The 27,875-nt window shown below is 41.7% G+C and overlaps 2 protein-coding genes across 2 annotated transcripts in view; both read left to right on the forward strand.

The window, feature by feature from the left end:
* Window positions 1-7,592, forward strand: part of PDILT (protein disulfide isomerase like, testis expressed) — a 16,315-nt gene extending 8,723 nt beyond the window's left edge. The window contains exons 3-11 of the mRNA XM_042480888.1: window positions 193-326; window positions 1,048-1,185; window positions 1,478-1,588; window positions 2,229-2,354; window positions 3,203-3,400; window positions 4,290-4,410; window positions 4,537-4,718; window positions 6,073-6,150; window positions 6,931-7,592. Coding sequence (XP_042336822.1) covers window positions 193-326; window positions 1,048-1,185; window positions 1,478-1,588; window positions 2,229-2,354; window positions 3,203-3,400; window positions 4,290-4,410; window positions 4,537-4,718; window positions 6,073-6,150; window positions 6,931-7,002 — 1,160 coding nt within the window. The 3' untranslated portion in view covers window positions 7,003-7,592. The remainder of the gene's footprint in view (window positions 1-192; window positions 327-1,047; window positions 1,186-1,477; window positions 1,589-2,228; window positions 2,355-3,202; window positions 3,401-4,289; window positions 4,411-4,536; window positions 4,719-6,072; window positions 6,151-6,930) is intronic.
* A 3,982-nt stretch (window positions 7,593-11,574) lies between these two features.
* UMOD (uromodulin) lies at window positions 11,575-20,101 on the forward strand. Its single transcript, XM_042438185.1, has 10 exons — window positions 11,575-11,656; window positions 12,413-13,057; window positions 13,145-13,252; window positions 13,473-13,681; window positions 14,167-14,315; window positions 15,836-16,081; window positions 16,519-16,681; window positions 16,812-16,893; window positions 18,513-18,551; window positions 19,483-20,101. Exons 1-10 carry the CDS (start codon window positions 11,575-11,577, stop codon window positions 19,551-19,553), a joined length of 1,794 nt encoding a protein of 597 aa, XP_042294119.1. The 3' UTR covers window positions 19,554-20,101.
* Window positions 20,102-27,875: the final 7,774 nt, after the last annotated feature.

The following is a 27,875-nucleotide window of genomic DNA, read 5'->3' on the forward strand; positions in this document are numbered from 1 at the left end:
CATTGAGGTAGTGAATCAATTCTGGGGTATTACCCACATTTGAAAGGAATATCCAAGGTGCTGAAGCTAGTTTAGGAAAAGGTTTAGTGCATTGGACAGTTCCTTTAATGAATGGCCTAATGCCTGGAGCGGATTGCTCTGCTGATCTAGAAACCACCAGCTGCCAAACTGATTCTCTATCTTTCTTTACAGGAGTCAGAGACGCCGCTAGCTTTGTTACATGGGTTAAAAGAAGAATAGGATCTAGCAGTGTACTTATTAACAGCACAGAACAGGCCAAAGCCTTCATTGCTTCTGAAGATTTGGCAGTGATTGGCTTTTTCAAGGTATTTCTTTACTTATTTTAAATGGTCTGCATCCTGCCAACTGATAAAAAACAGAAAGGCATCTTCTTCAGGGATCTTGGACAGTTCAGTAGTTCTAACTGTGTTGCATTTTCTATGGCATAACCAACAGTGTGGTGGGATAGAAATCCTTTGGTGCATAAGGCCCCAGTTGATCATAAACCCTCAGATTATTTACCTTATTACTGAAATACTCTCTTATTTTCTCCAATCCTATGTAAGGCTGTTAGTCAGCTTGGAAGAAATATATCTCCCAGCTTTTCTGGCATCTGTCATAGCAGCATCCTGGGCACCTCCAAAATTTGTTGTCTGTCTTAGCTCCAACTCTGATGATTTTCAGCCTGGAGCAGAACGATCAAAGGAATGGTGCTTGATTCTAGAAAGAAAGGGAAAAAGTATGTTAGGAATACTTTAAATTTACATCCCTAGCTATGTATTTGCAGATTTGTCACTGATAATGGTAGATGTTTGACTCGATGAGTCCTATCAAGGCCACATCCATTAGAAAGGCCAGAGATTCCAGAAAAATTGCTCTTTGGGACTACAGTTCTCAGAAGGTTTGGGAACCATAGACCAACAATGTGATTTTTTTTTTCAAGCTGTTAGAGGTTCCCTGTTTGTCTAGGCACATAATAGATTTTGTCTTCATCCCTTTCAGTTTACTATAATATTGATGTACAACACTTTTTTTTTTCTCAAACAGAGACTTCAAGGTGGAGCTGCGGAGGTTTTCTATGACTCTGCAAGAGAGGTCCCAGAACTCCCTTTTGGGGTAACCGCCAGTAAAGAGGTTTTCGCCAACTTCGGTGTGAGAGAAGATATGGTGATTATATTTCAGAAGGTATATACATATACATATATATGTGTGTGTGTGTAAGGTATATTTCAGAAGGTATAGTATATATGACCATATATATATTAGGAATAAATCATTCTCCAAGTACTAATTCTTAATTTTGCATGCGGCTACACCTCAAGTCTCCAAAAAGGCCTAAAACAGTAATGGAATCAAATGGTATCATACTGTACCCAGCTTCAATAAGCGTGAATGATAACAGTGATATTTATTTTTATGTATTTACTGTATTTATTTGTAGGGCTTTTTAAAAAGTCTAATATTTCTTATCCCCTAGGGAAAGCCAATTCATAATGAAGCATCAGAAGAAGGCAAACTGAATAAAGTGGAGCTCATTCGATTAATAAAAACATTTACTATGGATTTAGTCATAGAGTATAATCTTGAGGTACGTCTAATGTTTGGCATCTAAAAATCAATGGTGCATTGAGAGGGGTATGAATTGTGGGTTTACTACTGGGTGCAGAAAGAATATATCCCATGTATGAATAAGGATGGATGATTCAATCTGTATCTATTCCTTATTATTGTCAAATGTATTTCATATGTATTCAGTTAAAATGTGTATCTCCTCATTTCTGCATCATTTGTTGAACTGTTTCTAGAAATCAAAGGAAGTTTTGTCTATAGCATTTGTTATATGCAACATTCCCCATATATGTAATGTTTGAGCTGACAGTGGTATCTCAAAATACAGAGGATGGTATCAAAATGAAAAATATTGTGTTCTACTAACAACTGTCATGGCTGTGGCTCCAGCCTAAAGAATCTTGGGATTTATAGTTTGGTGAAGTCCCTAAAATTCTTTGCTACATAGCTCTAATACAGGCCCCTAGATTATGGCATTAGAGCTCTTTGGCAAGGAATTCAAAAGATCTCACCAATTACAAATCCCAGAATTTGGAAGGATGGAGCCATGACAGTTAACCTGCTATAAATGTGTAGTGCGTACACACTCTTTAGGGTAGTTCTGGATTCTGGCCCTCATTTGTTAAACATCTGTGAGAAATCTGATTTTTGTTTTTCAGACGTCTGTGAAGATTTTTGATGTCCCTGTCGAAAGCCACATTGTTCTGTTCATGCCCAAAAACTCAGACGCATTCAACGAAGCTTATGAAAATTACTCTTCTGTTGCCCCAGAATTCAGGGGGAAGGTTGGTAGTGTGCAATGTCGACAGTTGGATTGGGGTCTTGTCTTTCCAGTGTCGGGTGTCAAAGTTTTACTTCCAAACTGTATTAAATTTTAAACAAAATATAAGGAAACCTATTGTATTACTACTTTCATCAGACATTTTCCCTTTCCTTTTGTCCTTTGGTTGGCTGCTTTAACTGCAAAAAGGACAACTTTTTGTGTCACTAGAACCTTGTAGAAGCAAGTTTTCAGTCCAAAGGATAAGATTGTCACACGTCACTTGGACCTGAATTTTGTAGCCAAAGTATATGCAATAGTCCTGCAAGGTTTTGACCAGCGTTATTTGTTTTCTTATCGCCAAAGGGCCAACGATGAAACTCATCTGGGAACCCCGATTCTTCCACACATATATATTTGACTATAAGCCGACCTCGTGTCTTAGTTGGTGGTAGGTTTTGGGGTCCAAATTATGGATTTTGATATGACCCATGTATAAGTCGAGGGTAAAACATAGGGGCATGTGACAAAGGATGGAAAGGATGAAGCAAGGAATACAATGCCAAACAACTTGCAAAAGCCTAGCAGGCACAACAGTTTGTGCCCATACTAAAGGCTGGATGGATGAGAGAATAGAGGAGCGGTCAGTGCTTCCAAGACAGATTATGCTCTTGCTTTTCACCAGCGCATGGTTCTTTTTTTAGATGTGTCCCTCAGAGTTCTTGGACTACAACTCCCTAGCTCCAACTCGCATGAGCAATAGTCAGCAAAGATGGTTGTATTAAGACCAAACACTTGGAAGACACCAGTTAGCAGAAGGAGGTTATAGCATGTACGAAAGTAAAATCTCTTGTTGTTTTTCTTATTCCTTAGATCATGTTCATCTTAGTGGATACCGATGAAACCCGAAATGGCCGTGTGATTGAATATTTCCGCGTCACTGAGGTGGAAGTCCCTGCTGTTCAAATCCTAAACCTGACAAACGATGCCCGGTACAAGATGCCCGCAGAGGAAGTGTCCCCAGAAAACCTACGAACCTTCTGCCAGAACTACTTAGAAGGGAAAGCAAAGGTATGCTTTTTGCATTGAATCACAACAGATTGGATTTTTCACTTGGGTATTATGACTGTGCCGGTTTGCCAGTGAAACTGACACTTGAGTTGTATTGGGATTATGCCAATTTAGGACCATCATGTTCTTGGGCATTTCACATTGCTTCATAAAATTGTCTTTTATCTTGGTCTTGCTGAAAGATCGGTGTGTGCTTTTGCTTGCAGATGAGATGATTTAAAGAGAGTTATGGCGAAGGTTCTTCAAACAGATGAAGTGCTGTCTGGATAACAGAAAGTGGATGAGACTTCTTATAGAACCAATGAATGGACATTGCTGGGAAGCAGCTTTCACATAGACTTGAGGAGTTGCTTCTTAATTTTTGGAACCTTAAGGGACTGCTTTAGAAAAGCTTTAGTTTTCCAAAGTTTATAGTTTGGTGAAGCACTGGACCACTCTGGCTGGGAATCCTCAATGGCTGTTCCTAAACTACAAATCTCAGAATACTGTGCAATGTAACCAAGGATGTTAATACGGAATAATAGTGCTATAATTGTGTAGTGTGAATGGGCACCAGGAGATGATGAACTGTTTTTAAAAAGGAGGTGTTTAAGGAGAGGGTATACAGCCATCTATCAGGGATGTGTAGCTGTGAGATTCCTGTCCTGTGCATTTTGGATCAGTTATGTTGTGGCGGATGCTGATAAACATGTGCGCTGCTGTGATGATCAGTTCGACGGCATGCTCCAAGCTAGAGACCTGGCGGTTAAAGCCAAAGAAAATGTCGCCAGAGAAGAACCAGTAAGCCCTTTCAGTGGAAATTGCCATTTAACCACCACTGCAAGGTATTATAGTGAATCCCTTGTGGCTTCCTTCTGTTTTCAAGCCTTATCTTCCTCTCTCTTATTAGCAACATTGGTCCAGCGAGGAAATCCAAGAAGGCTGGGATAAGAAGCCTGTGAAAGTGCTTGTTGCGAAAAACTTTGACAAAGTCGCCTTTAATAAGAAAAACCATGTCTTTGTAATGTTCCGTGAGTATCACCCATATTTATTATTTGGACTGCGGTCCTCTTGGCATACTTGCGTTTGCCATTAGAGAGAGGGTTCAGTAAAATGGATGAATATATTTCCTTCTGTTGTTCCCTCCTCCGTCACAGATGCACCTTGGTCTCACAACTGCCAAAAATTGTTCCCAGTTTGGGAAGAGCTTGGCAAGATGTACGAAAGCCGCAAAAATGTTGTCATTGCGAAAGTGGACTACACAGCAAACGAAATCCTCTTAATCAACTTAGAACGCTACCCCTTCTTCAGATTGTTCCCTGCAGGATCGACAACGGAGGTGAGACACTTTCAGCTTGGAATATCAAACCGTTTGGTGATTTAAGAATCATAGAATCATAGAATCGTAGAGTCGGAAGAGACCCCAAGGGCCATTCAGTCCAACCCCATTATGCCATGCAGGAAATCTAAATCAAAGCATCCCCAACAGATGGCCATACAGCCTCTGCTTAATGCAGTGGATGTGCTGCATTGAAAGGAAAGGGGACCATGCAGTTCCTACTAGACACTAGGCTTCCAAAGTGATCAAATTAAAGACACAGACACACACACAAAAACAAAACAAATGCTCATATTCTACTGTTTGAGTGGATAATCTAATAGACGGAAGAACATCACCTCTGGATCCAAGTAATTCAATTCAATGCTTCTCTTTTATAATTGAGACATTACTCAGGTTTTCATTTTTGCTCCTATTCCTCGTACATAAATTATATTCAAAGACGTTTGTCGCCTCATTTAATCTGTGAAGCAGGTGCTGTGTCGCTAGGTGTACATGCCCAGATTCTAAGGTAGATTTCTAGTGTAAATCTACAGGGCTATATAAAAAGCTTAATAATAATAATAATGAACCAAACAGTGGCGTCACTAGAGTTGGTGTCACTCATGGTGCCAGCCTCCCAGTTGAACTCCTTGCATACCATGCCATATGGAATCCTTGGTAATGTTTTTTGTACTAACGCTACTGATAAATTTTAATTCCCATATGCCACTGAATGTAATAGTAATAGTCGTGACGTAAACAGCTACCAAGATTAAAATTATATCTTTAAATTACAGTATCATATACACACTGTCTAAATGTATTTACATGTATATAGATAGGTTCATGTGGTTAAAGATGCCGCCTCAACATTAGGAGGAATTTCCTGACAGTAAGGGCTGTTTGACAGTGAAGCACATTCCTTCCTCGGATCGTGGTGGAATCTCTTTCTTTGGGGTTCTTTACACAGAGGCTGGATAGCCATCTGCTTTGATGGTGAGTTCCTGCATGGCAAGGGGTTGGACTGGATGGCCCTTGTGGCCCCTTCCAAGTCTATGATTCTATGACTTCAGATCTTTGCTGTGTCTCTCTATATCCCTTCCCATTGACTATAGGGCAGCATTTAGTGAAACTGAAGATGACTATTCCAAGATATAGTGACAGTCACCAACTTTGGCAGCTTTAAGACAGGATGAATCAGCCAGTCATGATGGCTCTACCTTTTCTCCCTTTAGTCCGATCAAGTGGAACTTTTCTAATGTTCTCATTTTTCTATATGATATACACAGCGGACCAAAGTGGACTGAGGCCATTAGACTTCAGAGCCTTCTGTGCTTACATTAAACTCTTTCAATTCTTTTATTCTTTTAAGGTCATCCCATATAAAGGCGAATACACTCTTGATGCTTTTGCTAAATTCCTAGAAGAACAGATTGAGGCACGAAAGAAGGTAAGGGATACTTTTGATTTAAAAGTTGCTCCTCAGACTGTACATGCTGCAGCCATTTGTGAATTCAACACTGGAGACAACACAAATAAGTGTGATAAAATCAGCGCAACTTCCAAATTTGGAAGAGGTAAGTCATGTATCAGAGGCGGTGCAGTAAAGTCCCGAGTCTGTCAAATCATCACACTGATCTCATAAAAAGAAACCATATATAAGATGGATGGTAAGTGAGAATTTTGAAGTTCTAGAACAGTGGTTCTCAAACTTTGGTCTTCCAGATGTTTGGGACTTCAACTCCCAGAATCCTTGACTGTTGGCCAAGCTGGCTGGGACTTCTGGGAGTTGAAGTCTGAAGCATCTGGAGGGCCAAAGTTTGGGAGCCACGGTTCTGGAATAACAGATGGGCACAACCAGTTCTAACCACTGAAAACTGATTGTATTTTCATGTACTGTTCTTGGTTCATTAATATAACTTGCACTTTCTAAACTAATATACGTATCAGAACCAAAGTTCCTCTTTGGATTGCGTACTTCTCCAAATACCAGCCATTGCCTTAAAATGAATATATAACTGGAGAGGCCATCTCATCTCTCCATGGAAGGTGGACTCTAGAGGCTTAAAAGTAACCTCATTGTTTGTCCTTCCAGTCTGACGCAGGAAGGATCGGAAGGGATGAAAGTTTTTAAGGTGGCCATTTGATACCCCAAATTTGCATCAAAATTGTGCTACTTACTACAAGGGTCTGTTACATATTTCTTTTTTTCAAACTCTCTCTTTTGCAGGATTCGTCAAAGGCCAAAAAAGAAAAGAGCGTGGAAGAGGAGCTCAACACTGCGCAGAAGGAGGAATTGTAGGAAGAGCGCTGCCTTCTCAAGGGTGGCTGAGCTGTGTAAAATCATTTTTAACGGGATTGTGTAAATTTAGGAAAGCATTGAAAATAATAAACCAAGGTCAAACAAACACAACGGTTCACTAACGCTTGGCCAGAGCAGCTTCTCAACCGCCTGGAAGAAGTCTGTGGCTTCTCTCAAAGAGGGTTTCTTTGTTTTCCTCTCACTGTGTGCAGGAGTAAAGTCTGGAAAGTGTTTTTCCCCATTCAAAAGAGATTCAGGGATCTGCAGGCTGCTCAGACCAACTTGTTCCACTAATAAAATAGGATAGGAGTTGTGGCCCAGCAAAATCTGGTCACACAACCTTTGCATGGCCACGCGTTTGCCACCTGTACCTTACAACATCCCCATAACATCATCCCAATACTGATACTTCCTTAATAAAATTAGTGTAAAAGTGGAAGAAAAAGGATCTGTATTGCCTTTGGGTCTCATCCCTTGAAAAAGACACAGTGGAACCAAACTAAAGAACTGTGTGTATTTAGATGCATTCTCTGCATTTCAGGGACTCAAATACGCACATTCATCACCAATAAAGTCTTATTTTACACCAATGGCTTGTGTCCGTCTTGGTATCATACACATCTCTTGGGAAGGACTGGGACTAAAACTAATATCAGAACAACCTGGTCAAGTGGCGATACTGTGTATTGGACCTGGTTGGAGGACTTTGGGAGCCTTCTTCCCTTTCCTTTCATATCACTGAAGCAAATGATGTGACCAGGCTTGCAAATTGAGATTTGCTTAGTCCTTGCGTTGGGATGAATCCTTTTCTTGTCACTGAGAGAATACACTGCTGTGCCAAGCACTGCACACATCTCCCTACACTGGTCCACCCTTCTCTCTCAATCTCTCATTTTGTTACTCCTGACCTGCATAGGGCCCCACTGCCAAACATTTTACTCTTTGCCACATGGGCACCTATCCTACCATGGGCGATCGTTCCTCTGTTATCTTCTTTCCGCTGGCATGTGAGAACTGGCAGGTGGCAGGTCTCCGGTCCAATCTCCCATAAGCCTTCAATAGACCAGATCACATTGGCTATCCCATCGCTAAAGCAAACAACAGACCAAGGCCAAAGAGTGAGCAGCTACTGCAAAAAACAGAGGCGAAGAAACAAAGTCCTGCCCTTGCGGTGATTCAAAGCAGCTAGTGTTCACTGCTCTTGAAGCAAAATACATTGCTCTATGGCATCAACCATGTTTGTGGTACTGAATTAAGAGTTGAAAGAAGAAAAAACTAGGGAACATCCAATGGGATACACAGAAGAAAGTAGAGATACATCTCAAGATGCTCAAAGGATGGGTGTCTAAAGTCTCATGCTCAAAAGATGGCTGTTTTATTTCTTTTTTAAAAAGCATTTCCCCCTAAAACAAGCAACTTTTAAGCATCTTGAGATCTGTCTCCAGTTTCTTCTGCAGCATTAGAGGTGCCACAACCTCCTTCTGATAGACTTCATATCTCTTAATAGCTACACTATGAGCATGGTACTCTCTATAGTGGGAAGAGATGGACTTATGTAACTCATATAAAACTCATGTACTTATTTACTTATTTAGATTTTGCCAGTGCAGATTGGTGAGAATTTCATTCAGCTCATTTTTCATATGAGTTAAAAATATATATTGACTAATCTTTGCATGAAGCTGATGACCTTCCAACAGTAGAAGAAGCCAGTGATGGTTGGTATCTCCCATGTTAGTCAAGCAGCAAATCTGCTCTGGGTTTCGGTCAACATTTTATAAAGTAAACCATCCAAGATGCTGTGATAGGAGAGATATCAGGGGAAAGAGTGCAGGGACTCAAACGCAGAATTGATTCACTGCACCATTGTCATGGGAGGAAGCAGCTGCTATGGACATAAGGTGAGGCCAAAACAATGTCGGGAGGGCCAGATGCAATTTATAAACCATTTGAATACTTCCTCACCCAAAGCACACCTTGATTCTAGCCATGCCTACTCAAGAGTAAGTCTCCATGCAACAACTTCCTAAGACCCATCCCAGGCGTATGCTTCCAGGTCTGAAAACCAGAGCTTGGTTCCTGAGCTTCAAACCAGGACTTAGTTCCACACAGTTTGAAGCTGCAAGCAAAAATCTGGTTCTATGCAATACTTTCCTGGGCTTCAAACAACTTATCCGTTACCTCTGATCACTGATCAAAGATAACAGTAGAAGAAACATGTGAGCTGGATGGGGACCTGCTGTAGGCTATAGATTTCCTCACCCTGACATAAAACTTGGATTGTCACCAGGCGTCAGCCTGAGATTTACAGGAGCTTACTAAACATTAAGGTTACAGAAAAATCACGAAGGTCAAATGAGCACAAGTGAGGTTCAGTCATGCCACAAGAAAAGGCACTAGACTGGATACCATAAGAAATGCCAGTTGTAAAGTGAGGGCACTGATACCAGGGATCCAAACAGATGGCATGATATTCCAGGGGGTTTCCTGCAGACACAATAGTGGTTACAAGAGGCAAACAATTCACAAAGGGAGGAAGTATATAAGTAGATGGAACAAACAGGAACAGATGCAGAAACCTATCAGTTTATCAAAGCGCCTGTCAGTACCATGCTGACCATATTAACCGGTGTAGGTTGGGAGTTAAAAAGCATTGGCTGAAGCCACTTCAGTTAAAGGGTCACAACGGCTAGCAACTGGTAATGTATGGGTTGTACTATTTTAGCATAAATATCTTGTGTCTTCACATGCTTCTTGCTTTCTTAATAAGTACCAGATCTTGGTCTCAATAGCCTTTAATATGTGCTTTTATTTACCGAGAGGTTGTGCTCTTGAAACTGGGGACCAGGCGGAGTCCCAATGGCCAAGGTTCCTTCCCAAGGCAAGACAGTAGGACTTCTTTGGTAACAAGGCCTGGATCTATTAAAGCACTGCTATTCCAAACTGGCAAAAGCTAATCCTACCATCTCCGCAATCACTACAGGCCTTGTATTTTGTAGGCGGGTGGAATATGCACCAAGAACCAGAAGCAATTGTTGATGGAAGCCATCTATTTTCAGGAGGATTCATGCAAGGACTGGAACAAACTACTCCATGGATTTGGCGCTTCTTAATGTACCGTCGAATCTATATTTACTTAATCATGCTGTCAAATCAAGAATGTTTGCAAATCTCTCCAATATCCCAAGGATATTTTAATCACATCCTTTTGCTTAAAAGACTAAGATACAAGTCGTGAGTCAGCCAGGATTTAGGCATTGTTTCTTTTAAACAAGTGAATAATAGGGGATGTTAACAGTAACACAGTTATTTTCTGGCTTTTAATACATGTTTTTAATGGACAATTGCATTAAAAACAATGAGATAAATGTAACGTTTCGATTTAAATCAGTTTATTTCTATTGCTATTTTCATGTGAGGTCAGTCCTAAGTCCTTTTCCATTTCCAAATCAGTTTGCATTCTTAAAGGAAAGCATGTATACTTTCATATACGTTTCTCTCGAACTTAAGTCGTTTTGTATATATTGCCCATGATTTGTAGACACAAGCTGGGAAATACAATAAAATATTGTTGATTGACGACTGAAGATAGAACAAAATAGTTGGCAGGAGTTAAATGGATTGGAGTTGAATTAAATAGCGCATGGCTGGCCTATGGCGCATTGCAAAATGATGTTTTAGCAGTGCGTTTTTATCAAATGCTGATGTTTATCACTTTGGCGACTTAGAGAAACCAGACGGCCAGAAAAATGACACTGTGTCCACTTATACAGAAGGTCGATTTTCCACTTTGTGGGAAGTCATGAGAATTGCTTATCCAAATAAAGCTGTTTAAACATCTTTAGAACAATTTCCCCTTTCAAGGTCTATATAAGGGACAGCCAGGAATTTGCCACTGGGCTTTGCTTTGGATCTTTTCACCTGTGGCTTAGCAAATGATTTTATATTGGTGATGCATCGATCCTAACATCCTCAGGAAAGGTATAATGTATTTTATTAATTACTAGTAAGTTTTTTTATTTATTTCAAATGCTGAGTGAGGCTTTAAGGTTATAATGGGCAACTATCTTTGTTCTTGCTTGTTGGAGGTGATCAGGACATAAAGAATGTGCCAGAATTGTCAGTAGGACAAAAGAACTATTTTAGACATGCCTGTTCAGAAATAAGCCCATTGAATTCAGTGGGATTTACTCCAGGGAAGGGTTACAGAGTAGCATCTTGGAACGGATGCTTCTGCGTGAGCTTTTTGATGTGGCAAGACATTCTGCCATTTATTTAATTAATTTAGATATTTATTTTATGCCCATGATGTGAAATCAAAGCACTTTAACTTACATGAAACCACTTAAACAACTAAATGATATAGAACTCTTACTAATAATATCAGATTTACCTCTTTATTTATAGGTTGTGAAAAAGAGATAGCGGTAATAGTGAGATCATGATTATAAAATGTCTTGTTTTCTTTGCAGCTTGGATTCATCATCATCAACAACATTATCATCATTCTTCTTTGGCCTTGGATATCCTCATGATTGTTGATTGCTTGGCTTTTAATTGGAAGAGCTAATTATGAGACATACCTTCCAGCTGTTGTGGCTCTTAGTCAGTCTTAAATGTTCCACCTCTGAAGAGTCAACAAGCCAAAGGACTGGTAAGGACACCCATTTTACAGTTTAGTGAGCACCTGCTTGACGTTGTGAGCCTGTTCAAAATAGCATGCTCTTTCCTCCCATGCTGGATCAATGGGAAGCATCTAAGGAGATTATCGCATGCTAAATCCACACCGGGATAAACGCAGGTTGTAACCGTCACCCACAGATCTTATTGCAATATCCTGTGCCCAGGCAGTAGGCAGCCCGTATCCAATCTGGGCTTCTCCTGCAGCTTTTCATGAACAGGATTTGCCCATTTAGGAAAAGCTGTGGGAGAAGCCCAGGCCGATGACAGTTACAATCGATGTCTACTCCGGCGCTGATTTGGCATGCAATAATCTCCTAAGAGCCATACTGGATCAAACCTAATCTCCATCTAGTCCAGGGGAGAAACGTGGTTGATCTTTGTGGAAGCAGGAGATTGTGATCTAGTACAGTTGGCCCTTCTTATACATGGATTTCTTTATACATGGATTCAAGCATCCACGGTTTGAAAATGTTCCAAAAAAGTATAAATTTCAAATATCAAACCTTGACTTTCCATTTTTTATAAGGGATACCATTTTGGATGTCATTATATTTAATGGGACTTGAGCATCCATGGATTTTGTTATCCACGGGGGATCTTGGAACCAAACCCCAGCGTATTTTCTTCTCATGTGGATCCTCCGCAGGGTAGCGGGAGGGTCACTTCATTACAGTTTTGGAAATTATGTAAAGATCATGCACAAACAGATGTGTTTCTATTTCATCAGCTATGGTAACATGTTCAGACTGTCATTCCAATGCTACGTGTGTGGAAAATGGAAATCTGCGCCATTGCATCTGTCAAGATGGATTCACTGGAGATGGTGCCACTTGCTCCGACATAGATGAGTGTTCCAGTAGTGATTTAAATCGTTGTCACACTTTAGCAACCTGCATTAACAATCCGGGCAACTATTCCTGTTCTTGTCCCAAGGGCTACAAGGGCAATGGCTACCACTGTGAAGCTGCCAACGCTTTTGCTGAAGAATGCTTTCGAATCAACGGATCCCGCAGTTGCACTGATCCATGCTTGAGTCACACAGTTCTGGATCAATCCTGGAGAAGCACTTCTTATGGATCAGGATCCAACTGTGACAGTGATAAAATAGGATGGTATCGGTTCATAGGCCGTGGAGGAGTGCGTATGCCAGACGCTTGTGTACCAGTACAGAGGTGCAATACTGTCGCACCTATGTGGCTAAATGGCTCACATCCCACAAGTGATGTTGGAATAGTAAGCCGCATTGCTTGTGCCCATTGGCAAGGATCCTGTTGCTACTGGTCCATCCCTGTCCAGGTGAAAGCTTGTGTCGGTGGTTATTATGTCTATAAGTTTGATGGGACACCAGCCTGTTACATGTCTTATTGCACAGGTATGTTGTCTGGGATTATTTTGTAGAAGGGGTTTGCTTTGTTAAGAGGTGCATTGCATATCCATCATGGTACTCTTTGCGCTTTAGATCCCCAGGCCATTGAGAATCCATGTCCCCAATGCAACGCAGAAGAAGAATGCAAGCTGGTGAATGGAGAATGGGGTTGCTATTGTAGTGAAGCGTTCAACAGCTCTGGTATGTGGAATAAAAATGTTAAAACAAAAGGTTCATTGCACTTTTCTAATCTATTAAGGTCATTTTGAATTTTGATCCTCTCCTCTGGGGTATTGCTTTGCCTCTGCAACAATAAGGCAGCTGGCCAAGGCAGTTGTAACTGAAAGGTTCACCATACAACCAATTTAAAACCATTAAAGCATTTACTTGGTAAATAGTTAATCTGCTGTTATTTATTAAGATATTTCCAGCTTGAAGCCACAACTGGAATGTGGTGCAGATGAAATCAAAGTCTCTTTCGAAAGATGTGTCCTGAATAAAATGGGAATACGTGATGCGATCATGTATTTGAGAGACCACAAATGTGCTGGTTTCGAAGAGAAGCAAAATAAGACGATGGTCTCAGTGGTGACTCCAACGCAAGCAGGCCAATGTGGGACACAACTGACGGTAGGTTTTCTGTTTGGTATAAAAGCAACACTAGAATTCTCTGCTAGGCAATTGAATAGTGTCTATATGTAGAGATGCTTTGAGGCAAGAGTTGAGTGACTATATGGCAGTATCACAAAACCAGTGCAGAGTGAAGGTAGGAAATATTGCCTTTACTTGGACTAGCTTTGTGATATCATCCGGTTGCTGAATTGGATTAACTTTGCGTCACAAAGTGATGCATGACTGACTAGAATATGACCCCAGATTTCTGGAATCCTGAAGTCAGGAAAGAAGAAATACAAGAATTATGCCCAAACATCAGCCAATGAGATAGTACCAGCAACTATGGAAGTGCAAGGAAGGCGCTTTGGGGAGCCATTTCAGTTTCCCCAAAATTCTTTTTGTGCATCAAACATATTTGCTTTAGAACATTTAACACATCCGTACAAGTAACTCTACAGAAGTTAAGAGCTGCATTGCTTTCGTTCTTTTCCTTCCTGCAGAAAAACGAAACCCATGCTACATATAGTAACACACTATATCTGGCAGATGGGGCTGTCATTAGGGAGGATGAAATCAAAATTAATTTTCACTGCTCATACCCGCTGGATATGGAAATCAGCCTCGGAACAGCCATCCAGCCCATTGTCCGGTAAGGCATTATTTATTAAGGGAACGGCTATTAATCTTGGCTAATGATACTTTCATTTCTGCTTAGCACTCCTATCACTGGAGAATAATGCTCCTCTGAGCTCAACCCCAGTAAGCCATACTGATGGCAGAAAAGGAGATGAGTAGAAACTGATGCGTCACCCAAATGTCTTGGCATTGATGGGCTGATTGATTCTTTCATCTGTGCCAGTATAGTGGGGTGGGTGAGTCAAGGGTAACATGTCATCAGTGCGGTTCTTGCTTTAATTGCCTTACTCTTTGTCACTCAGGAAGTGAAGTCCAAAACACCTGGAAGACCAGCATTTCGGAAACATTGCTCTACATGGTTAGATGCAGGCTACCTACAGGATAGCCTCCTCCTCGTACACTCAGGTCTTCAAGGGGATGTTTACTTCAACTGGCCAGGACTAGGCTGGCAACGGTCACCCAGAGGACTTTTTCATTGGCCACCCGTAGAGTGTGGAATGGCCTAACAGGAGAGATTCAACAGTTTAATAAGCTGTCTGAATTTAAAAGAGTAATAGGGGTAAATCACACCGTCGTCCCGGCGCTCCATTTCAGCGCTGGATCAAGGCGGCAGCAACTGCACGCTGCAGCCCCAGTCTGGAAGTTTGCCACTGTAAAAAGAACCGGCAAAATGCCACTCCTTTTTAGAGTGGCAAAAAGACATCCTTGCCATGGTGGCGGTGGCGGCTTTATGCCAAGTCTTTGGTGCACTTCTAGACACTGTGCCAAAGAAATGGCATGATGCTGCCCACTGTGTGATCAGGTGTGTGGCATGACACCAGTATTGGGGAGGAGTCAGTGCAGCCACCATGTGGTCGCCACATCCCCACTCCAGCCCCATGCCAGTGTTTAGTGCCAGTCTGTTTAGCCCCTTAAAGGCTTATCTCTTGTGGCAGGACTACCAAGTTCATTTTAAACTATGACTTTTAAATTGGTGTATATTTAGTTTTATGGTGGATGATTTTAATGTGTCCTAGGCTTCTGTGTTTTAACTTAACGTACTGAGGTGATTTGTGTGTTTTGATTTATGTCGCATGTAAGTCTTGAGTCTTGGGGAAAAGGCGGGCTTCTTATTATACATGGTTACTTGGAAGGGCAGCTCCATGAAATTCCATGGGGCTTATTTCTAATTATTAATTCATAGTGGTTGTTCTGTAAGTATTCTAACTGAGAAATGCTTGATGGTTGCAGTGGGTTCATATTTTTAAGCAAGCAGAATTAATTTGCATTTCCCCGACCAAAGTGCAGATTGAAAAATGCAGAGATTGTTCATATTTAGAAGGTTCCAAATAATGCAGTGTGACTCTTGGCCCTCAACGTTCCCCCAAATTAGAATTATTGTGAAAAGAATGAGTGAGTTTTGTGCAGATAATGTTGAAAATATGTATATAAATACAAAAAGTACTGTAAATCTGTCTCCCATCCAGTGATGAGACTCAGTGACCAAGGCCCCTTTTTGTAGCTTTTCATCGTATTCATTTTTTATCCTTCCAGTTCGATTAACATCAGCGCCGGGGCTTCAGGGCATTTTATAGTTAAGATGGCTCTCTACCGAGATCAAAATTACACTTCACCCTATGAGGGGCCAAAGGCCATATTATCCACACAGTCCTGGCTGTATGTTGGCGTCATGATCACAGAGGGAGACACATCTCAGTTCGCCTTAAGGATGGACAATTGTTTTGCGACGCCTACAGCAAATGCCACGGATCCTCGGAAATATTACATCATTCAAAACAGGTACGATAAAACAAACTACTACTTGATCATTTCCCATTTTTTCAGGATACCGGAATATGAAAGATCAGGGCCAACAGAGTATAATGCGATCCAGAGCAGAGGCAAAACATGGCACAGCTGGACAAGAGATGGGCCCAGTGCATAGTCTGAAGACACAAGGTTCACCAGAGCGGCAAGTTAGTTGAATCCTAAGTGGCTGTTTAATGCCTGGATGGCAGATGGCCTGTAAACCATATATGTGATTATATATGTGGTTTCAGATAAGGTGAAGGAAAATAGTTCTATTTAGTGCTTCCAAATCTGTGGTGAAAGTTGCCCAGTTTGAGCAGGCTCTTGAGGAGAATTTTTCAGCTTAAGAACTCCTTGCCCTGTTTGGCTGCGATCTTCATAACACCTTCGTTTAATTGCTTAATAAGTTTGATTTATTGATATCATAGCTGTCCAGAGACACAAGATTCGACAATAACAGTGCCAGAAAATGGAGTTGGACCTCAAGGACAGTTTTCTCTTCAAGTATTCAAGTTTGTTGGGAATCATGACCTTGTTTATCTCCACTGTGAAGTTCGGCTTTGTGACAGTAGCACCGAAGCCTGCAAACCAGTAAGTAGGGTTTTAACTGTTAAGCATAAATCAGAACTGAGTGCATGCAGATATTTGCTGACACTGTTACAACAGATGCTTCATTACATTTCATTTCTTGAAATGGAAATAATTCTTTTTGATTCCATAGAGTTGCCCTAGAATTGGAAGCCGCCGGGCTGTTGATGTGGGGACAGGAAACATCTTGAATTTGGGTCCCATTGTCCGCAAAGGTAATGACACTTTTTGTCCTGTACAACAGCAATGGTCTAGCTTTCACTAAGGTAGACAAACAGAATGGGAAGCTAAGAGAAGTCAAGTTCTATTTGCATCAGTTTAATTGCCTTGTAATTTGAGCATGTACAGTACATGCGGTCAAACATGACCAGCATGAAAGCATTGTTGTTGTTATTTGCCATTACGTTGACTTCAGTTTATGGCAACCCTATGAATGAGGGACTTCCAAGAGACTCAGTTATCGGCTACCCTGGTCAGGTTTTGCAAACTCAGTGCCATGGCTTCCTTGACTGAGTCATTCCATCTGTAGTGTGGCCTCCCTATTTTCCTACTGCTTTCTACTATACGTTACCATCTTTTCCAATGACTGACATTGTCTCATGCTACGTTCACCCGTTTGTCTTTTTCACAGTCTATATCTGTAGAGCTCTTCTCCAGCACCACCTTTCCAAATAATTGCTTTCTTTTCCCCCCAGCTTTCCTCACTCTCCAGCTATCATACCCACAGATAGAAACCTACTCATAGAAACACAAGTAGAAGCATATTCATATTGGCGGGATATAGGCCGCCACTTTGAGGCAGTCTCCCGCCGGCGCCATTTGCTCCGTGAGGGAGCCGCAGCAGCCACACCGCGCGGCTCCCAAGCGGAGCAAAAAAGAAGCTCCATTTTGGAGCTTCTTTTTGCGGCGCCTCTATGATGTTGCGAGGCGCCGCTGGCGCATTCGCGACGTCATAGGCGCCGCGACACGTCTGGACGCTATGCGTCCAATACGTAAACATGGTGGCCCCCATGTGGAAGGGGCGCCGGCATGTTGTACGTATGGAATACGTACTAGGGTTAGGGGGGTGCGGAAGCACTGCCCCTTCCTAACCCTAATACGTATTTCATACGTATTTTTTGGCGGTCTGTAACCCACCAACGATACTAAAACAATTATCTATCAGACTTTTCACTCTGGAATGGTCTTGGAAAGCATATAACAATGGGAAAATTACTTTTTGGGACTACAACTACCAGAATCCCTCCGACAGCATGACGTTGGCCATGGCAGCTGAGAGATCGTGGTTGTTCCAGTCTCAAAAATGTCATGGTTCTTGCAATCAATGTCTTTTGTTTAGATAGTGCTAGGTATGGAGGAATCTGGAGGCGCTCAGTTTTCCTCCGGAGGGAAGCCGCATGGTTTTGGTAGGGTCTTGGTAGGGGCACTCTTCACCATTTGGAGGCCATGCGTCCCACAAGATACCATGGCATGGTTGGGTTTTCAAATGTGGTCACTTCGCTTTTTAAAAATGTGGACTAACTGAAATTCTTCCCTGTCTTTATATATGCTCTTTGTGAGGCTTGTGCAAGCAGGTATCTTAGCATGCAGTACACATTCCTGCCTGTCTGTCTTTGTTTTGTATTGAGCCATACTCAGAGAGGTCTAGTTAATAATGTGAAGCATCAGGAGTATTGAGCAGAATGATAAGCAAAAGGGATAATTTTGCCAGCCGGAAAAGGAAAGTGAAGTCCATTCAGGTCCATTTGACAGACATATAAACAAATGATACCATAAATCACCATACAAAATATTCACTGTTCCCTGTTAACAGACCAATTTATTCTTTCTTCAGGTTTTGGATTTCAGTCTGGATCTGCTGCTGCTTTTCATGGTAAGCTCTTTTCTTCTAAAGCCTGCAAGAGTCCCAAAATGTTTAAAAACAGGGATAAAAAAGAACACAACATTATATTTAGGTGCCATTACCACCAAAACTTATAGTCATTTAAAAACTGAGACCATTTTAGAACTAACCCAGAGTGCTGGAATACAACATTGTTGGACTACAGAAGTTGCTGGATTACAAATACCATCATCCTCACCATTATCTATGCTGGCTGAGATTGATGGGAACTACTGACCAAACTACTTACCACTTCTGACTTAAAGAAAACATAAATTTTAGGAAGGCTGTTTCGGGGAAATAATTGGGATGATCCAGTGGTCAGAAATAGTAAGAGAGAAGAGAGTTCAGGACAGATAGCAGTTTCTTAAAAGGGAGATACAATGTAATGTGGCAGCTAACAAGGCCAATGTGATTTTAGGCTGCATCAATAGAAGTATAGTGTCTAGATCAAGGGGAGTAATAGCGCCACTCTATTCTGCTTTGGTCAGGCCCCACCTGGAATATTGTGTCCAGTTCTGGGCACCACAATTTAAAAGGATGTTGACAAATTGGAGCATGTCCAGAGAAGGGTGACCAAAACGGTGAAGGGTTTGGACTTAGGGAGAAGGGTATGTTTAGCCTGGAGAAGAGAAGAGGTGACATGCTTGCCTTGTTTAAGTATTTGAAAGGGTGTCATATTGAGGAGGGAGCAAGCTTGTTTTCTGCTGCTCAAGAGAATAGAACCTGGAGCAATGGATTCAAATGACAGGAAAAGAGATTCCACTTAAACATTAGGAAGAACCTCCTGACAGTAAGTGCTGTTCAACAGTGGAAAACACTCCCTCGGAGTGCGGTGGAGTCTCCTCCTTTGCAGGTCTTTAAACAGAGGCTGAATATAATTTCCACCTGTGATCCTTGAAGAGTTGTTCCTCCTCCACAGGGTTGCAAGGAGCATGGATTACTGTGCTGATAACTGCTGTGGTGTGCTTCTCTCTGCATGCATTGACCTAAAAGAAAACCAGAACTGTTCACTCCGCTGAAGAAATAAGTGGATGAAGAGAATATGATGACCGCTGTACTACCTTCCTTTTTTTTCCTTTTTAAAAATGTTGGTGAGGGATCTAGAGCAATACGCCTTTCTTAGATTTGTTCACTCTTGTGGTCTAGTATTCCTGCTAGTTTGCCTTTAGGACCAGCTCTAAACCAAAGGTGGCCCATACACAAAAGGTGATTTCCATGTATTTCTGGGAGATATCACTGCCTACTAGCTATATGCCCATGTGTTACCTAGTATCACTTGTAGTAACTCCAATTGTTATTCCGACTTAGAGTAGATTTATTTACTCGTGGTGTTAACATAAGTGTTAACTTAACAATCTGAATTGCCCTGTTGAGGACTAAGAGTTGGATTCAGGCCAGAAAAGAATGCCTCTTGGTAGTTTCTGGGAACGATCTATTGCAGTGATGGTGAACCTTTTAGAGGCCGAGTGCCCAAACTGCAACCCAAAACCCACTTATTTATTGCAAAGTGCCATGTCCCACTGGCTTTCTAGAAACAAATTCTGGCAAAGTGCTGGGGTGATGGCACATGTGCCCACAGAGAGGGCTCTGAGTGCCACCTCTGGCATGCGTGCCATAGGTTCGCCATCACTGATCTATTGCATTCCTCTCTTCCTTTAGGAGGACATCATTCTGTAGAGGCCAGCCCTAGAGAGGCCTGTTAAAGCATGACTCTTAGAATACATTCTTTTTAATTAAGCATATATTTGATAGATGGTTTGGAAACAAGGCTGAGCTCTGTCAAGTAAGACATCCATCTGCACCCATCTGATCATGGTCAGCCACACACACACACCATTTACAGAAGGGGCTTTCATGTTATACATTCCTTCCAGGAGCTAAGGAAAATAAAAGGCTATTGATGCATTGCAATGCTTTACATTATCTTTGCAAGTTCAACCATTCAAAATATTTGTGTGAGAATAAGTAGTTGAGTAGCTTGTGATGGGTTACTTCTTTTGGCCAAACTATCCTGAGTAGTTTCCTGAGATGTTGTTGTTAACTACTTTTAAGTCGATCGTGATTCATGGCGACGCTGTGGATCTCCAAGACCTCCATTGCTCTGCTTTGAAACTGAGAGTTACTTTTTGGACTACGACTTCCACCATCATCCAGTCATCATGGCCACTGGATATCCTTTGCATCCTTCATTACATGGCCCTACGACTTATCCATGAGTCATACCAAAATCCATAATTTTGGCCCCAAAACCTTCCCTCGACTTATACATGAGGTCGACTTATAGTTGAGTATATACAGTAGTTATTTTTCCTTAGAGGACTGTTCATTTCTGTGATAAGTTCTCCGAAATCCTTCCAGCTGCAAAATGTCTCTTTCTCTCCTCCTCTCTGTATTAGTCTTTACCGTCAGATTTATAAAGAGCCTTCGCTCCCTCGAAACTTTGATTAAACTCCTTTGAAGCTTTTATGTGGCATGTCTGTTAGCTGGCCCTGGGTTCTTACATTGTGCAACACATGGATTGTGGACCGATTTCCCCCCTTTCCCCTTCTTTTCATCCTTAGCCGTTTCCCCAGATATTTCGATCCTTGTGGCAAATAGTACGACAATATTGATTCGCTCCTTGCTGCAAGTCTAGAGACTCATCTGCAAAAGCATGGCTTTTTATTGCCTCAATAATTTCAGTTGAGCAGTAAAGATCTCGCCTTTTTTCAAATTCTCTTAGTATTTAGCGATGCTTTAAATTTTTTATGGGCTCGCCAATGAAATATTAGCTGTTGGCAGAAAGGCAGTAAGATTTTTCAGAGACCCGGCACTCTCGCTCGGAGTTGAATTGTGCCAAACTCAATCACTTGCCTCCCTGAAAAGTTCTCAAACGCGACGGAGACAAATCAAATTTTGGAATGGTTCATTTTGGTGGCTGCGACTTCCAGAGTACCTTAGCCAGCAAAGTCAATGGGATGGGAGATTGTTAAAGGAAACTGCGGGAGGCTTTTTGGGAAGCTGTGGTCCCCAGAACTAACTTTTCCCAAGCGTGAAAAGCATGGCAGGAGTCCAGATTGGATATGCAATGTGGCCGAGTTGGGCATGGAGGTGTGTGATAAGATCCATTTAAGCTCATGCCCATCCATGCCCAGATCGGGTGAAAAGAGACATGCAATAGTCTTCCCAGCCACACGAACTGTTGCACATCCAGGCAATGGCACCTTCATGTCACCAAATAGGGCAGGACTTTAGGACAGAAATCCAGATTTCCACATAACATAATTTATATTTTAATACTGTTAGAGAAAAGATTTTTTTTCTTTCCCATCTGATACTGGCTCCATGGAAACTTGCAAGGTTTTTCTTTTTGCCCTGGCAGCAATGGAAATGCAGGCAGGATATATTGCCGCTATTGCTGTGGATTGCTCCGGGGAGGCATTCATTTAATTATAGCGTTATTGTTTATATTTTATGTGTTTTAAACAAATTGATTTTTTAATTCTTCATATGAAAGATTGCTCTGCTATTTATTTTATGTGGTACTTTTATAAAGCTGCTCTTACGTGTTGCGTTGTATTTTAACACTTTGTATGCAAATGGCCTTTGGTCTAAGCATTAATAAATGACTACATTGTAAAGAATACTAAAGAATAACAGAAAAAGAGAGTCCCCAAATGTAGCAGGACATCCACATCACTGTTTGAAGATAATGAAATCATATCCGTAACCATCTAGAGAAGAGGAGCACCCTTCCCACTTGGGTAAGAGCACTGGCCAAAAGCTCTTGGTGTAGTTTGGTATCCGGCACTATTGGATTTGGGACCTTCTCTATGCACCCATCTCAACTTCTACAGTCTTTTAGGGAAACAGAATCAGAAACATATTCCAAATGTCTTTTCAGTGTTCCAGGTGTAATTTTTAGTGTACACAGAAGACTGAAAGAGAAAAGCTGTTCTGTGGGACTTAATTCCAAGTAAATCCATTGATCAATGATTGCGACTAAAATGGTGAAGGGCCTGGAAACCATGCCTCATAAGGAACGACTTAGGGAGCTGGGGATGTTCAGCCTGGAGAAGAGAAGGTTAAGAAGTGATATGATAGCCCTGTTTAAATACTTGAACGGATGTCATATTGAGGAGGGAGCAAGCTTGTTTTCTGCTGCTTCAGAGAACAAGACCGGGAACAATGGATGCAAGCTCCAGGAAAAGAGATTCCACCTCAACATTAGGAGGGACTAATAAGGGCTGTTCATCAGTGGAATAAGTTGCCTTGGAGTGTAGTGGAGTCTACTTCCTTAGAGGTCTTTAAAGCAGTATTTAAACAGAGGCTGCATGGCCATCTGTCAGGGGTGCTTTGATTGAGAGTTCCTGCATGGCAGAATGGGGTTGGACTGGATCAGGGCCCTTGGGGTCTCTTCCAACTCTAGGATTCTATGAAATGATCTGGTGAAACAAAGGTTAGCATTTCACAAAACCTTTTCTCCCTTGAAGCAGCAAGATCTAGCAGGCTCTAGCGTTTCCCCATTGCACCTTGGCCATGAAGACCACCGTCCAAAATGATTTAACCATTCCCTTAGATCCAAGGGTTCACCTTCTGTTCTGAAAGCCGGCTCTTCGGTGCAGCTTTCTGATTTTTCCTGACTGTTCAATCATTGTAAATGCCAGGGGCCTTGCAATTTGACGTCACATTTCGGATTGTCACAGTCATGCAGGTGGCAGCTGTTGAAGCCACAGTGGGAAGCTTGAAAACAAGCTTCTCATAAATTAGTTCTAGGGAGTGTTCGCCAGCAGGCGCAAAACAACTTCTGGCAACTGGAGATTCTTTGTCAGAGATAAACAAGGTGTCATGGGCAAAACCAGTGCTGCGTGTCTCTTATTTCTTGATCTGCATCTGCAGTCCTAAGCCCCTTTCATTCCAAATAATTCCTCCTTGGGATCAATGATGTTACCACAATATCCTATCTGGTACCATTTGTGCAACCAACATTATTTTAAGAGTCATTGGTTTTTTTTTTTGTCAGTTGTTATATATTGTATGGATGCGTGTGACTCCAAATAAACACTGTTCCCAGGCATTGTGGAGAAGAGAAATGGCAGGATCCAGAGAGAAAAACAGAATAGTTGAGAATATCTGCACAATAATCTAAGAAATAGAAAAGTAGCTCAATGCGTTCCATTCTGAAAATGCCATCTAACAAATTCTAATTCAGCTCTGTCTATAGATGTAAATGTTGTTCCAATAAGCGCATGAAAAAGGGATTGTTTTGGGACCGATACGAAAGACTTTTCTAAGTGTCATACAAAGAGGTTCTCCTATTTAAACTGCAACTAGGAGGCCTATCAAATAAAAGGAAAGAAGCATCTAAACATGCTTGAGTATTTCACTCTGAAGTCAAAGTCATTAATCATTTTTAGCAGGGGGCATGCATATAGGATACCTTTGTAACTATAGCCCTTGCTCCATTCATTTCTGAGAATATGTGGCTCTGTGGTCTCTGGTAACACAAAGCCAGTATGTGCATGTACTAAATAAATCTGCCAGCGTTGGGCATTTAGTACATATCTTGTAGCCTGCAGGAGTTAAAAATGAAACTAATTATGTTTAATAATTCAGAGGAACTTGATAGGCCCCATTATTACTCATCGAAGCTAATTACCTCTTTCCATCGCACAGCCCTCCCTCGCAGATAAATAAAGTCTGCTCAAAAAGCAGAGCTCAGGGTTAAAATGCATTAACCAACTATTAAGCTAACGTCCTTTATTTACTTTTTTGAAAGCCAGAGAGTAACACATTCCTATATAAAGGATCACATCCCGCAGGGACGGCTCCAGCTTTGAATGAGCCCCAGGCGAGTGCTTTCTGATGCCCATCACTTCCAACAGATGAATGGGAAAATCTGTCAGTTTTAGTTTCTTCAGCGTCTGATTTCACGCACACAGTTCTTTCCATCCTGAATATGAAGAAATATGTGCATTTCAGTATTCTCTCTTTATTGCATCCGAAACTGCATATAGGATACCAATTAAACATAAATATTTCCTTTATAGGATCAAATTAGTAGTCCCATTCTTGCTGCTGTGTAAACGGAAGCAGGTTTGTTGCAAGTGGCTTGAGCATCTCATTTCCTTTCCTTCTCAGATGCATCATTAGTATTTACATTAACCAGGAGGTAGTCCAAAATCTTTTGGATTGCCATATATATATATAGATAGATAGATAGAATATATGGATAGAATCTTACATTATTGATCATTTGTGTGTTTAATAACTATGGGGTTCGACAGACTGCCCCAAAAGGGCAGCTTGTAACCACCCATTTTTATGTTGCAAGGAGGCCACACCAACCAAATGGCGCGGCCTCCATCAGGACTAAGAAGTCTGTGCACCAGGTGCCATTAGTCCGCCATTGGCACACTCACATGCACCGATGACGCATGCATGACGCGGTGACATTCGGATGGTGCACCACGCCTGTGTCATCATGGCATCCCCCATGTGGATGAAGCCAAGCCATGATGGCGCCAGCGGTGCGCTGTAGGACTCGGTGGTGTGCGGAAACTTTGCACTCCTGAGCCCTAAAACCGGCCTCAGACCGCCGCTTTCCAGCAGTCTGTACCAGGCTAATGTTAATAGCAGCTCCCACATTAAGTTGCCCCCCCCACTGCCGCCATGCACATCTCAAGGAACAGAACATAAATAGATGAAAGCTTAAATAAAGTGGCTCATATTTCATCCCAAGTACTATGGTCTTGTTATTTCATGAGCTGATCATCAAAAAGTTTCTGTTAAGCAGATCTCCATACACAAATGGTTGCATTAGGAGAAATGTGCACCAGAGCAGCTTTTTAAAAACCATGCATGCTTTAAAGATATACAATCAATGTTTGGGAAGGACTAATCAATATTTGGGATGAACTAAAGTCAAAATTGAAGGGGGAAAAACCAACTAGAAACTAAAATAGAGCCATTTGTCACTCTCAATCAGATGGTGAGCATCTTAAGAAAGATCCAGAGATTGGGTGCAGTTAGTTGAAGGCTTGAAAGAGGCCACAGGCTGTTCATCAGTTCATCACATGGAGGAGCCATGCGCCATTGCTGCAGGACCCATGTCCCAGTCCAGAATCTCTGAGAAAGGACTGGGGATAAGAAGCTGTGGTCCTCCAGATGTTGATGAACTGTTAGTACAATGATTCCTCAGCAGAGGCCGCGCTGGATGGGGCTGATGGGAATTTGAGTCCATCCAAAACTGATGGCTCACAGGTTCCCACAGCTCTGGAACAGCATTGAAAAGTAAGGTGTGAGCAGGTCATGAGCAGAGTGCATCTTCCACACTTGGAAGGGCATGCAGAGACTCGAGTGATCCTTTTGTATCATGCAGAAAGGCACCCTCCTCTTTGATGTAGTCTGTCATTATATCTGTTGCAATTTGGCCCTTTTCCCTCTTGCATATGTTCTAATCCTTGCCAGCCGCAACGGTGACTTTCTCTCTTCCCAGATTTGTTTCCAGTAACAGAAATCACCAGAAAATATAATTCTTACCTGAAGCAAATTGCATCGACTCTGACAGCTTTATGGCATTTTTTAAGATTAGAACTGGTGAGGCCTCCAGCTGTTTGTGGAACGAAGCCAAGCAAATTGATTCCTGACAACAGGAAGTTAACAAAATGGATCACTTTGGCAGAATAAAATTTACAAAGTACTTCAGCTCTTTGGATTGTTTTAGTGACTCCGATTGCTCTCTTATTGTGCACATCCAAAAACTTCTCATCTCAGGACTAGCAACACCTAGCTTTTTGTCGTGGAGAAAATGCAAGATGGAAAGCCAACAACGAAGCATTCTTTCTCTGCTGTTTGTGAGGCCTCATCCCCACTTAAGCAATTTGGCAGAGTCGCATGATATTATATCTTATGTTCCATTAGCACAAGAGAGCAACGCTGTTGTGCTTTGTCATGGCAAAAAGTGACAATGTGCAAATTAATGCACTATGTAAAGGCATTGATGTTTCCTGTTGTCTGTCTGTGCCTTCAGCCTGCGCAGGATGAACTAAGCTGGTGCCAGAAAACATAGTTTGGCACAAAAACCACAGTCTCAAAAGGACAAGTGTATTGACCCTTAATTGTACTATGTATTATGTACAATCCAAACAACCCAGTGTAACAGCTTTGTAGTCTGAGCTGTCAGGAGTCTGACTGATATCACAGTTTGGCCGTGTTGCTCTATGTTTACAGCTACATCCCAACGCTAAGCAAAATTGGAAATATGTATTTATTTGATAAATCACACATTTTTTTGGCCTTGTATCTATATGGTCTCGATTTTTAATCTGTCTGGGAAGCTTGTTAATTAACATGTTTTCACATTCCTCATCCTCAGATACCATTTGAAGCTTATTCTTACTGACAGGCTCTTTTATCAGTATTCCTAAAAGCAGAGTCCTGCCACAAATAATTTATGTCGTGTCAAACCCAAGATAACTAATGACCTGCCGGGATTTAGCTGCGTTATATGACTTTGTGCTTGAATATTCTAGTGGGTTAAAAGATGTACTGAACTTGCAAAAAAAAAAAAAATTACTCTTTTGGACCACGTCTCCAAGAATCCCAGAAACTCTAACATTCAAGATCCAAGGAGGACCCCTTATTGAATATCTAAGGCTGTAAACCCAAGAGCCTGCGCACTGACAATAGTAGTGAACTTGTCAATGCAGAATTGGATGAATTCCCAATCCAACATGGTTTATGCCGCATTGTTGGGATACAATGATTTGGAGAGCCTGGTTTGTGATTAGTTTGGGTTCAAATGATAAACGGAAATGAAACTAAGCCACGGAGAGTACAAGATGCCACTTTCCTGGTGGCAAACGTATGGGGAAAGGATGCAATGACAGAACATATAAGCAAAGAAAGTGTCCTCACGTCCTTTTGGCTGAATGTTGACACAGCCTCAAGCGGAAGAGTTCCTGGACGCTATACTGCTGGATGCTATATTATTCTTTTGGGTACACATAGGCCTTCAAGTTCTTGGGCAAGGTGTCAGTGTTCGGCTTCTCAAGGCAGGAACAAAGGGAAAATCCTGCAGGGTCAGATTACATATTGGCTATTTTGAAGCTTCAAGATGATGCTAGTTCCCCTTCCTCCTTCCCTCCAACACTGAGAGAGGAGGGAGATGCTGAGACCTTCTTATCAGCACATATGCACAATGTAGCCATGTACTGTCTGTATATTTATAACACATATAATATGGGGTAAACATACTTGCTAGTCCTATCTAGAGCCCTTTAACCAGTTGGAGTTACCTCTGTGTTGATGCCATTCATCAGTCAATTCAAC

The sequence above is a fragment of the Sceloporus undulatus genome, chromosome 8 (assembly GCF_019175285.1).
Source record: "Sceloporus undulatus isolate JIND9_A2432 ecotype Alabama chromosome 8, SceUnd_v1.1, whole genome shotgun sequence".
Lineage (NCBI taxonomy): Eukaryota > Metazoa > Chordata > Lepidosauria > Squamata > Phrynosomatidae > Sceloporus > Sceloporus undulatus.

Excerpts from the sequence above, each read along its gene's own strand:
- UMOD (XM_042438185.1), top strand. The coding sequence starts at position 11,575 with ATGAGACATACCTTCCAGCTGTTGTGGCTCTTAGTCAGTCTTAAATGT. Across the intron at positions 13,253-13,472 it reads TGAAGCGTTCAACAGCTCTG|ATATTTCCAGCTTGAAGCCA; the intron begins GTATGTGGAATA and ends TTATTTATTAAG. Across the intron at positions 18,552-19,482 it reads ATCTGCTGCTGCTTTTCATG|GGTTGCAAGGAGCATGGATT; the intron begins GTAAGCTCTTTT and ends CCTCCTCCACAG.